General features: G+C 37.0%; 1 protein-coding gene and 1 long non-coding RNA gene across 2 annotated transcripts; both read right to left on the bottom strand.

The window, feature by feature from the left end:
- Positions 1-1,726: 1,726 nt before the first annotated feature.
- On the bottom strand, positions 1,727-3,830 carry LOC131930814 (uncharacterized). Its single transcript, XR_009384172.1, has 3 exons — positions 3,755-3,830; positions 2,382-2,513; positions 1,727-1,824 (listed from the first exon to the last, which is right to left on the bottom strand). It is a non-coding gene; the product is annotated as an uncharacterized LOC131930814 (long non-coding RNA).
- A 663-nt stretch (positions 3,831-4,493) lies between these two features.
- Positions 4,494-9,281, bottom strand: LOC131930818 (tyrosine-protein phosphatase 2-like). The gene is made up of 5 exons (XM_059287442.1): positions 9,091-9,281; positions 7,912-8,047; positions 5,687-5,830; positions 4,662-4,752; positions 4,494-4,528 (listed from the first exon to the last, which is right to left on the bottom strand). The coding sequence occupies exons 1-5, from the start codon at positions 9,279-9,281 to the stop codon at positions 4,494-4,496; spliced, it is 597 nt and encodes a 198-aa protein (XP_059143425.1).
- Between the last annotated feature and the right edge of the window lie 3,462 nt (positions 9,282-12,743).

The following is a 12,743-nucleotide window of genomic DNA, read 5'->3' on the forward strand; positions in this document are numbered from 1 at the left end:
AATTTCACTCGCGGTCACTTTTTAGCCCTCGTCGAGGGCTTTGAGTAAAACCGACAGTTTTCCCTAAAGGTCAAGCCATTTACCTAAGAGTATGCAAAAAATTAGCCAGATATACTGAGTTTAAGTACCCTAAAGTCTGCGTTGAAATGACCCTATGTTTTTCCCATAAAATACAAAGATTATATAGGGAAATACGACTGGTCAGTTTTGACCCCTTTACGAAGTTTTCCCAGATATGCCGAGTTTTTTGTGACACCCCAAGGCGTTCTCCTACCACCTCACAAAATATCAAGGGGGGTCGTCGGAGGAAATTTTTTTTCGTAATAGAGCTCATATAAAGAGAATTTCACTCGCGGTCACTTTTTAGCCCTCGTCGAGGGCTTTGAGTAAAACCGACAGTTTTCCCTAAAGGTCAAGCCATTTACCTAAGAGTATGCAAAAAATTAGCCAGATATACTGAGTTTAAGTACCCTAAAGTCTGCGTTGAAATGACCCTATGTTTTTCCCATAAAATACAAAGATTATATAGGGAAATACGACTGGTCAGTTTTGACCCCTTTACGAAGTTTTCCCAGATATGCCAAGTTTTTTGTGACACCCCCAGGCATTCTCCTACCACCTCACAAAATTTCAAGGGGGGTCGTCGGAGGAAATTTTTTTTCGTAATAGAGCTCATATAAAGAGAATTTCACTCGCGGTCACTTTTTAGCCCTCGTCGAGGGCTCTGAGTAAAACCGACAGTTTTCCCTAAAGGTCAAGCCATTTACCTAAGAGCATGCAAAAATGTAGCCAGAAGTAAAGAGGGTAAGTGCCCTAAAATCCGTTTTGAAATGACCCTCTGTTTTTCCCATAAAATACAAAGATTATATAGGGAAATACGACTGGTCAGTTTTGACCCATTTCCCGATTTTTCCAGGACATGGCGAGTTTTTTGTGACACCCCAAGTCGTTCTCCTACCACCTCACAAAATTTCAAGGGGGGTCGTCGGAGGAAAAAAAATTTCGTAATAGAGCTCATATAAAGAGAATTTCACTCGCGGTCACTTTTTAGCCCTCGTCGAGGGCTTTGAGTGAAACTGACAGGTCTGCCCTACGGCCAAGCCATTTACCTATAAACATGCCAAAAATTAGCCAGATGTAAAGAGGGTACGAGCCCTAAAATCCGTTTTGAAATGGCCCTCTGTTTTTCCCATAAAATACAAAGATTATATAGGGAAATACGACTGGTCAGTTTTGACCCATTTCCCGATTTTTCCCGGACATGGCGAGTTTTTTGTGACACCCCAAGGCGTTCTCCTACCACCTCACAAAATTTCAATGGGGGTCGTCGGAGGAAATTTTTTTTCGTAATATAGCCCATATAAGGCGCCGGTCAGTCGAGGTCAGTTTTGACCCCCTCTCCGTCGACTTTTCGGCCAACCGTCACCGGCCTTCGTGTTCTATCGCCCGAAGGCACCATCGTGCCAAATTTGACGCGCCTGCGGCGCCGGGAAGTGCCCTATCGGGCACTTGACCACTTTGCTTTATATATATAGATATATATATATATATATATATATATATATATATATATATATATATATATATATATATATATATATATATATATATATATGCATATTTCGCGTTTCTATGATGAAAATCGTACGCTATATAGTTCTCAAACAACGTGTAAGATGTCAGCAGTGTATTGTGCAACATTACCTTAACGGTAAGCTTCATTTCTGTCCATGTTGGTGCTGTTGTTACTGACTCGACATTGACAGCTATGTTCCCACATTGTAACGGCTGGCCTTGTTCTTCGGGTAAGTAGATAGCTAAGGACTGGAGAAAAACTTGGGTTTTTTTAATTTTAAATTTATATTATGAGTATCTTTCAGGCATCTCTTCGGGATGACTCTGCGCCCCCTCCCCCTCCCGCACCGAATAATTTAAAACGCCCCTCCCACCCCCCCCCCCCCCCCCCCCACCCCCGAAAGAAATAGAATTTAGAAAGAAAATTATATCGCCGCCCCTGAACTATTAGTCCGACTAATTTCAAGTCCCCCCCCTTCCACACACACACACACCCGGAGAAAAAAGGCTGGAAGAAACAATGGAGTGGTTGAATAGTAGAGCGATTAACTGCTAACTCGAAAGCCTCGAGTTCAGATCCCTGGTTCTATATCGTACGACGCCCCGACGTACACTCAGCTTTAATTGGTACCTGACTCATGTTACGGATAGTAATGGCGACTTGGCATAGTTATAACCAACCTATCACTTCATACTGCAACTGGTCAACTCTACTTCTCCTGTTCCATGGACTATGAGATTTGAAAATGACTTCACGTTTACAACACAACACACACACACACACACACACACACACACACACCTACCTTGTCCTTTTCATAGGATTTGAAAGCAACAATCAAGGAGACGTTATACTGTGTGACCAGTCTCCAGAAATCATTGACCGTAGTGGGCATGGGCAGCTGGGTCAGAAACTGTTTGGTCTGGGTGTACAGGCTCTGGTTTTTGGTGGGATACAAATCAATAATAGCAGAATAATCAAGTATAAATCATTGTTAGCCCAACAATCAAGAACAAATCATTAATAGCCCAATAATCAAGTACAAGTCATTGTTCGCCCAATAATCAAGTACAAATCATTGTAAGCCTAATAATCAAGTAAAAACGACTTTATTACTGTTTGTTAATGTTATTATTTAACTATCCTAGTTGACTTAAAATGAGGTTTAAACTCTATAACAATCATTCGTAAATACTAAAAACAAATCTTTTAAAATATGTCAAGCGATGTAATTATGATGACATTAAAAAAATATGTAAAGATGTATATGAGCCATCGATTGCACTCGCTTTCATATTTTTGTATTAAAGATAAGCCGTTCAAAATTATTTTAATTTATTTCATCAATTTAAATATTTTACGGAGCTGTCCTGTACCTCTCAGTGTCGCAGGCGGAGTGGCCAGGGAAATTAAAACGACGAAAGTCCTAACAAATATTTTATAAGATAAAGTATAGATCTATAGAATATCTGGTAAATAAAGGTAAACAAAATTTTAAGACTAAGATGTGCATATGTCATATTACCAATAATTACTTTCTTGAATATATCTAGCATTTATAAAAACCGGAAGTCGTTTTGTACCTATTATTTTTATTTTTTATTTTTATATTTAAATTTGGTTCAAAAATGAGATATCTTACAACTACTATTTCAAGCTTATTCATTAAAATTATGTATAAGAACGTGTTTTTAATACAAACGAAACAGAGAATTATTACAGTGTACTTTTACGTACTGCATGTTCATATAATCAAGCAATTAAAACACTTAATTATTTTCTAGCGTACAAAATAAAAAAAACCGAATAATTAGCAGAATAATGTTTTGTATATGAAAAGGTTAAATTAAATTCAGTATTTTCAGATTTTCAAATAATTCAAACGATCATCATATTATATATACATTTATAAAAAATACATACTATACAAATATATCTACATATATATATATATATATATATATATATATATATATATATATATATATATATATATATATAATATTTATTGTGTTTTTCTTCTTAGAGAGAGGGAGAGATTACTCTATAAAGGTAAGATTTTAATGGTAAAGCGCTGAAAAATGTATATATAAATTATATTATATAAGGCCAATTAATGATTTTACACACCATATGGTATGCAATTTAAAATAAAGTGTAAAAAAACTTGAGTCTTACAGGTAATGTGACAGCATTGATATAGTTCCCTTCTCCGGGGGAATCCACTTGTAAAACAGGTTGATACCTTTTGTCTAAACCATACATAGATTAGTTCATTGGTCAGAAATTAAAGGATTTTGTGTATAATAAAGATAATCTACATAGATTAATTCAGTGATAAGAAATTAAAGGTTTTTGTGTATAATAAAGATAATCTACATAGATTAATTCAGTGATAAGAAATTAAAGATTATTGCGGATAATAAAGATAATCTACATAGATGAGTTCATTGATAAAAAAATTGATATTTTACATAAAGGTTAATGTGTATTTATAAAAACGTATTGTGACTCGTGCCTTTGTGAACACACGGCTGGTAGAATGTTGATTCTATATGTACACTTACCAAGTAGAATGTTGATTCTATATTTACACTTACCAAGTAGAATGTTGATTCTATATTTACACTTACCAAGTAGAATGTTGATTCTATATTTACACTTACCAAGTAGAATGTTGATTCTATATTTACACTTACCAAGTAGAATTTTGATTCTATAAGTACACTTACCAAGTAGAATGTTGATTCTATATTTACACTTAACAAGTAGAATGTTAAATATATGTTTACACTTATGTAATAGTATGTCGAATCAATTTTATTGGTAACAAGTAGAATGGTGAATCTTTCGTTACATTTAGTAGTAGAATGTTACATATATTTTTACACTTAGTAGTAAAATGTTAAATATTTCTTCACACTGAACTATCGTTAATGTTGTTGTACATTTCTTGGAACAGTTTTTAATTTTTTGTTAACCCCTCTGACATACTTACATTCTACAATGATGAATCTATCTTACTTATGTTCGACACTTACCTGATAGAATTTTGAATCTATCTTTAGAGTTGATATACACTTACCTGGTACAATGAGGAATCTATTTTTACTTTGTGGATTTTGGATAACGTCCCCTACACCACCCTTAAACTTTATCTCCAAACTAAACAGATTCTGAAAATAATGGATGTTGAACGCCACTACAATAGTGATTTACTTGAAGATTTATGATAAAAATTCTTGTTGTAAAAGCATATGTTCAAATATCTTTAACTTTTTCGGTCTTAATTGTATTATTGGAAGGGATTCACTACAACATAATTGAGTATTACATGACAATGTGTTTATGCGACATATGGGCCGTTGACTCCAATTTCAGCCTGCTTTTCGTTTTGGATTTGCTCCATTGCAAACGAGCTATCGAGGGTTCAAACCAGAGCCATTTCAGTTTTGCAACCATGAACTTTACCTACTCCACCACGCCGACCCCAACCATGTTAAACGAATTCTTATTAAAGTTAGGGTCGTTGACCCAAGTATCAAACCCGAGGCTACTAAAACAGCAACCAATTTAGATGAGAAAACTCTGGAATCAAGCAGCGTCGTAGCGTCCTAGGTGCAGTAGCGTAGCGAAGGGGGGGACGACGACATTTGTCCACGGGCGCCGACCGTAGGGGGCGCCAAAATGGGTTGGAAAAATAAATTGAAAGTGTGAGGGGGGGGGTGCAAATCGAAAGTTTGAGGGGGGGTGCAAATCGAAATCTTGAGGGGGGGGGGGGGGGAGTGCAAATCGAAAAGTTTGTCCCCGGGCGCCTGGAAGGGTCGCTACGCCTCTGCCTAGGTGATAGGATTACAATGTATGGTTTCCTTATTTCCAGCTTTCGTAACAAGACTTAATTTATAGAATTCTTTTGAAATATACCTGCAAATTATAATAGTTGTATCTGACAGCCGCAAATGTCATTTATTAAGCATGTAAAATTATAGGAAACCATACCCTCGCATAATATGCGCTGCAGTGTGTTAACCATCAAAAAAATGTTTTGACGAAAATAACATTTTTTGCAATCAAAAGACAAAGAACCTAAGCTACAGAATACAACGTTACCTTGAATTCTTTTTTGAAATTACTTTTTCCGTTGACGACTTTCCCCATGAGATGTACTTTGAGAAAGATGGCGCTGATGTGTGTGTAGCTGCCTGTACAGGCGATGCCAGCCTGCGCGGCGTGGTGCAGGAACATGTACTGCTCCTGGAAAACACAGGTTTACATAATTAATTATTCGCTCTCTCTCTCTCTCTCACTCTCTCTCTCTCTCTCTCTCTTTCTCTCTCTCAATCTCTCTCCCTTTCTCTATGTGGCCTGGTACAGGAACATATACTGCTCCTGGAAAACACAGTTTTCATTATTAATTAGTCGCTCTCTCTCTCCCTCTCTCTCTCTCTCTCTCTCTCTCTCAATCTCTCTCCCTTTCTCTATGTGGCCTGGTGCAGGAACATGTACTGCATGTAACGCATTCATAAATAACTAATTAGTCTCCCTCTCCCCCCTCTTTTCTCTCTCTCTCTCTCTCTCTCTCCCAGTTAGTCCACCATTAGGTGTGGTGTTTCATATCTTCTAGCGTTTACCTATATATCCACCATTAGGTGTGGTGTTTCCTATCTTCTAGCGTTTACCTATATATCCACCATTAGGTGTGTTGTTTCATATCTTCTAGCGTTTACCTATATATCCACCATTAGGTGTGGTGTTTCATATCTTCTAGCGTTTACCTATATATCCACCATTGGGTGTGGTGTTTCATATCTTCTAGGGTTCACCTATATATCCACCATTAGGTGTGGTGTTTCATATCTTCTAGGGTTCACCTATATATCCACCATTAGGTGTGGTGTTTCATATCTTCTAGGGTTCACCTATATATCCACCATTAGGTGTGGTGTTTCATATCTTCTAGCGTTCACCTATATATCCACCATAAGGTGTGGTGTTTCCTATCTTCTAGCGTTTACCTATATATCCACCATTAGGTGTGGTGTTTCATATCTTCTAGCGTTCACCTATATATCCACCATTAGGTGTGGTGTTTCATATTTTCTAGCGTTTACCTATATATCCACCATTGGGTGTGGTGTTTCATATCTTCTAGGGTTCACCTATATATCCACCATTAGGTGTGGTGTTTCATATCTTCTAGGGTTCACCTATATATCCACCATTAGGTGTGGTGTTTCATATCTTCTAGGGTTCACCTATATATCCACCATTAGGTGTGGTGTTTCATATCTTCTAGCGTTCACCTATATATCCACCATAAGGTGTGGTGTTTCATATCTTCTAGCCTTTACCTATATATCCACCATTAGGTGTGGTGTTTCATATCTTCTAGCGTTCACCTATATATCCACCATTTCCTCTAAGTAGCTATAACTAAAATCTCGATGTAAGTGATCACACTTATGGTAAAAGCATTATAGAATTTATACAGTGATCTAAGCCATTTTCCACGTATTATTCATAATAAAGAATTCATTTTTATACAGTTTGCAAAACATGTGTACACTTCCTCAAAAATAAAAAACAGTTGTAAAATAACTACATACTTTATTTTTAAGATTGTTGGGTGATAATTTTTAAAAATGTGTACGTTGTGTACGTATACTAAATGCATTTGTAATGCTTGATTCCACTTAAAAAGAATCAGTGTTTCTTCCAGACTTTTTTCTCCGAGAGGAAGGGGGGGGCGGACACTTGAAATTTTCGGGGGGGGGGGGGGGTTAAACTTTCTTCGGGGGGGGGGGGCGGACACTGTTAAATGTATATATGTTCTATATAAATTCAATTTCGTCCGGGGGGGGGCGGTAGACTTTCTTCGGGGGTGCTGAGCACCCCCCCCCCTACCCCCCGAAGTGATGCCTGAAAGAAACTCTGAAAAGAATACTACCGTGTAGTTTAATATTGCTTTAGCATGAGGTAGAATCTAATTTTAAGTTTAAAAATCAACTATAAGATAATCCAAATATTGTTTCGTTTAGCAAATAAATTTGGTAAGTTTTTTTTTTTAATTTTTTGCAGGAAGTAATGGTACATGATTTATTGAAGGATTTTTTTTTTTACAATTTCTTTTAATATTTCATTTTTTGTTTCATTATTTTTTAATTTGTTTTTTTTTATATATTAAACAGCTGGTCAGAAAACATTGCAGGTGTAAAAAATATCTTTCTTGCCGACATGTAAAAACATTTTTTTTTTCATCACGATTAGAAGCATTTATGTTATATAATTTTAATGTTAAACCTAGAATAGTTTAAAAATGGAGGGTTAGAACTCACAAAGGTTTGAACCGTGTTGGGCATGTCTTGTCGGAGCCTGGACACCGTGTCGACAAAGTCCACAGCTTGGTTCAGCTTGGCTTGACGGATCAAATCGTGTAGTGCTATAAACACGGAGCTTCTCGTTGTATCCGTCCTGTTAGGTACACACGGGAAATAATGTGTCAAATGTGGTGCCTATATACAATGGCAGAAGTAGTTGATAAAGTACAGACTTGCTGCCATGTGTGATATTTACGATGCCGGAAAATCTAAATATATTATTCAGTGATTACTTCGAAGTGTGTAATTTAGTAAATGCTTTTTTAAAGCAGAATCCTTGGGATAGCGATTAGTAGGTATAGAAAATAACCGCCAATTTGATTGGTCCATTCGTGAGTGTGCAAGGAATCAATAACACAAATCTCTAGAATGTTTGGGCTAAATTCGATATTCTATTTGAGACAATCGTACTGGGCACCTAGCTGTTGAGGGGAGGGGTAGACTTGGGGGGGGGGGGGGGGGTTGCAGGTGGACTTAAGGAATCGACCGGGCTTCCAGTTGAAAATTACTAAATTTGGCAAAGTACATGCGTGAAGGGCAAGATATCACGATTTCAGTGTGGTGGCCAGGGTTGTGGGGTAGATAGACGATGGTATAAAAATGTTTCAGACACATAATTTGATTTCTATAAAATATGTTGAATTTTATCGTTTCTCCAAAACAAATACAGTAGAACTAAACAAAACTGATAAAAACTTTACAATTTTCACATGATCCAAGAATAAATTCTAACGAGTTAAAAAAATGCTATACATATAGATTCTAAAAATTTTTAATTAGTTACATTTTAAGATTATAAATATTCTGAAAATTCAATATCTTGATAATGAAAGCACATTTGATATTTTATTCAATTAACAAACATTTCTGAGAATTAAACCTGAAAGTGTCTAAAAAAAAAATATAAGTGGCATTATTTGTGTTGTCATTCAGAAATCAAATTAATTGTTGTTATCTCTGTATTAATTGCTATATATCTAAACTAAATCTCTAGAATACATTTGTACTGTAAATACTAAATAGCCAAAACTTATACCATAAATAACCACCATTTTAACTATTTTACTTAGAAAATAATGTATTATTATGTTTAATCTCAGTTATATATAATAATTTTTTTTTCATTCTACAGCTTACCCAGAATGCACCAGCGTGACAGTTTCCAGAGTGTTGAAGAAGACCTTATGTTCAAAGTCAACCAAACTCCACATACACGGGTCAGACCCGTCTTCCGGCCAGGCCGTGTACTGGAAGTGGGTCAACTGACGTGGCGGGTTGTCGTCCTTGTCATTGGGAAGACAGAAATTCGATAAAACTTTACATATCATAATATGCTATTGTGCGTTTCAATGATATCTTTTCCCTTGTTTCGATACAGTGCATACATATAAGTGTGTTCTTTTTGTATGACTTTGTTCTGGTACTTTTAAATATTTTTTTGTTGTTCACACTAACTAAATTAGCGGCCAGAATTCAGCAAACGGTCATCTCATGTGTGCTAGTAAATTTATATGAGACAGTTTGGTAGGGCGTCTCGAGTTCGGATCCCGGTGTCTCGAGTTCGGATCCCGGTGTCTCGAGTTCGGATCCCGGTGTCTCGAGTTCGGATCCCGGTGTCTCGAGTTCGGATCCCGGTGTCTCGAGTTCGGATCCCGGTGTCTCGAGTTCGGATCCCGGTGTCTCGAGTTCGGATCCCGGTGTCTCGAGTTCGGATCCCGGTGTCTCGAGTTCGGATCCCGGTGTCTCAAGTTCGGATCCCGGTGTCTCGAGTTCGGATCCCGGTGTCTCGAGTTCGGATCCCGGGTACAAATATCAAGCCCCGAGGCCGACCAGCTCTGACTCACTTCAGTGAACGAATTCGTCGGAGTATATAACTGACCACACGTTATCTTCATTACCGTGGTCATGGAAAAATGTAAGCTCTACTTCATTAAAACTTGTGACTTTAAGTAAAGTTTCCCTTTCAAACCTGACGGTCTATGTGGCAAGTGAAGTAGAGTTCACTTGTTTCTGTGACCTCGGCATATGAAGAGATAGTGTGGTCAGTACTATGCTCAGCCGCCTTTACTTACCCTAACCAGAGTTAGGTACCATCAGAGTTGGGTGGACTCAGGGACGGTCTACTAACTTGAACCCGGATTCGAACTCGAGACTTACGGGTTAGCAGTACCGCTAGACCACTCCGTCCCATCTAGACCACTCCGTCCCCGCTAGACCACTCCTTCCCATCTAGACCACTCCGTCCCATCTAGACCACTCCGTCCCCGCTAGACCACTCCGTCCCATCTAGACCACTCCGTCCCATCTAGACCACTCCGTCCCATCTAGACCACTCTGTCCCATCTAGACCACTCCGTCCCATCTAGACCACTCCGTCCCATATAGACCACTCCGTCCCATCTAGACCACTCCGTCCCATCTAGACCACTCCGTCCCATCTAGACCACTCGGTCCCATCTAGACCACTCCGTCCCATCTAGACCACTCCGTCCCATCTAGACCACTCCGTCCCATGAACTTTACTTTCAAATATTGTATTAAATCCAAAATAAATGTTTATTCTTTTTGTACAGCGTTAAAAAATAGGATTGTAATTTTGTTCAGTGGTTAAGTAAAGTATCGGTCTATATCGTACTTAGTCAATGCGCAGTCACGTAGTATATGTTATTTCTAAAATTTTAGTGCGCATAAAATATATGTTCTCATCTCGAAGCGGGTCTCCACAATCGACCTTGATAACAATATTTTAAATTTCATACCGGTTATAAAAATAAACTTTTGATCTCAAAAGCAATTTACTTTTGCAATTTCCAAAGTCCGTATAGTATAATCGGTAAATACTTCTGTGTTCACAGTCTTCACTCTATAGCAATCAATTATTTGATCATTCTTTGACCAGTAGCTGTCTTCATTCTGAAAAATCACGTTTCGATAAAGTAATTAAAGTTTAGAAATTTCAAAGTTATCGAACAAAAATTATAAGCTAAACCACTGTTATTGACTATTGTGTATATTAATCGTGCATGTTTCAGAACACATTTTACACTGGATAAAGCAGAATTACTATCAGTTAAATGTGATAATGAATCTATAGAGCTGATGGTTTGGTTTTTCAACCTACATCGTTTTTGCCTGTGCTAACCATGGCGACTTTTGCAACTTTTTTGTTCCATAGCAGATTGAGAAAGCCGACCACAGTCGCAACAACCGGACCTACGAGAAGATGTGAAAAAAAGAATCATAAGAAAGGATCATCCACACAGACGAAATTATTGTAACTACACAAGGAACTTTATAAACATGTGGAATAATTGGCAGTAAATGAGCTCTTCAAAACATGGGGAAATAATCATTACTAAATAGGAACCTATTCAAAGTATAACAATACCAGTTACAAACTTCTTAAAAAAACTTATGGATTAAGTTTATTTACTCAAGCATATTTTTAAAAAAAAGTTAGATAATTAGATTATACAAAAACCTTCAAAAGCAAGTTAAATTAATTTCAGTAGCTTAGGTTCAACTGCATTCAATGATAAAAATGTATATACATATAACAAAGTCCGTAATCAATATATAAAAACGTCAAAACATTACCTTGTGATACTATTATTTCTTCTTTAGCAAGCTTCAAGAAATAGAATAATTTAACAATGTTAGATCTAAACTAGGAATATTTAGTTTTTATTAACAATGTTAGTATATTAATCAATGATTGATCTTAAAATTAAATGACAGCAAAAAAATGTACTAAAAATAACATATCAAGCAAATTTTATTTTGTTTAGTAAAAACACTGTTTGCTAAAAGAATATTTTTCAAGGACTAATTCTTTATTTAAAGATATACTTTTCGTTTCATTTTATTTTTAGTACTTTAAATGTTTTTTTATAAAATATATTTTTTTTACCGTTCATTAATTATAAATTTAAATTTCAAACACGTAGGCATGTTAAAGTTTAAACACATTGCGATACTGAATGTTTACATATCGTATGTTCATGATGGTGTTTTAGTTTAGCACCTGACATGTAGAGAGCGAACTTCACTCAAGACGACACACATGTCTGATTGACGCCGGTCGCTGACCCAGGTGTGTAAACCCTTACAATCACAACACACCAGTCTCCCCCCTCCCCATCCCCACACCCAGTGGTGGAGGGATGATTGCTACTTTATCAAGTTATAGCAAATTTCTCTACTGACTAGATTAATATTTAAAGTAACTATAAACGATAAAATATCTAATTAGAATAAAAAAAAATTAGATACTATTGCGTTGTTATCGGAACTAAAATTGAGTTACACGAGTTGAATAAAACCCCACTAACCGACGGATGATTTAACAAGGAACAGAAATAGAATCTCTCACCGCCAGGAATGAGGGGCTGGGGAATTCTCCAGGACTTTTCTCAGGCCACGGTGTGAGGTTGATGCATGCATGGTCATCTGGGGATGTAGACCAATGGTCAGTTGGTGTGGCACATGTGTTTAAATAGATATAAACAAAATATATGTAATGGTTGTGACGACGTGACCTAGCGGTAGAGAGCTAGACTACTAACACGAAAGTCTCGAGTTCAAATCCGGGTTCAAGCTGGAAGAGTGTCATTGAATCCACCCAGGGATACATAACTCTCTGTAACAGATGAACTCTACTTCATCTGCCCCATGTGTCTTGGGCACGAACGGGAAAAGAGGACAACATTATGTAATGGAGATCTGGATTGTTAAAGTGTTTAAAAAATAGTTTGTTTCACTTAATAGTTTGAAATTATGATATACTTATG

The sequence above is a fragment of the Physella acuta genome, unplaced genomic scaffold (assembly GCF_028476545.2).
Source record: "Physella acuta isolate Inbredline_101_S28 unplaced genomic scaffold, ASM2847654v3 ptg001853l, whole genome shotgun sequence".
NCBI lineage: Eukaryota > Metazoa > Mollusca > Gastropoda > Physidae > Physella > Physella acuta.

Excerpts from the sequence above, each read along its gene's own strand:
- LOC131930818 (XM_059287442.1), bottom strand. The coding sequence starts at position 9,281 with ATGATATGTAAAGTTTTATCGAATTTCTGTCTTCCCAATGACAAGGAC. Across the intron at positions 8,048-9,090 it reads GTCACGCTGGTGCATTCTGG|GACGGATACAACGAGAAGCT; the intron begins GTAAGCTGTAGA and ends TGTACCTAACAG. Across the intron at positions 4,529-4,661 it reads TAGATTCCTCATTGTACCAG|AAATGTACAACAACATTAAC; the intron begins GTAAGTGTATAT and ends AACTGTTCCAAG.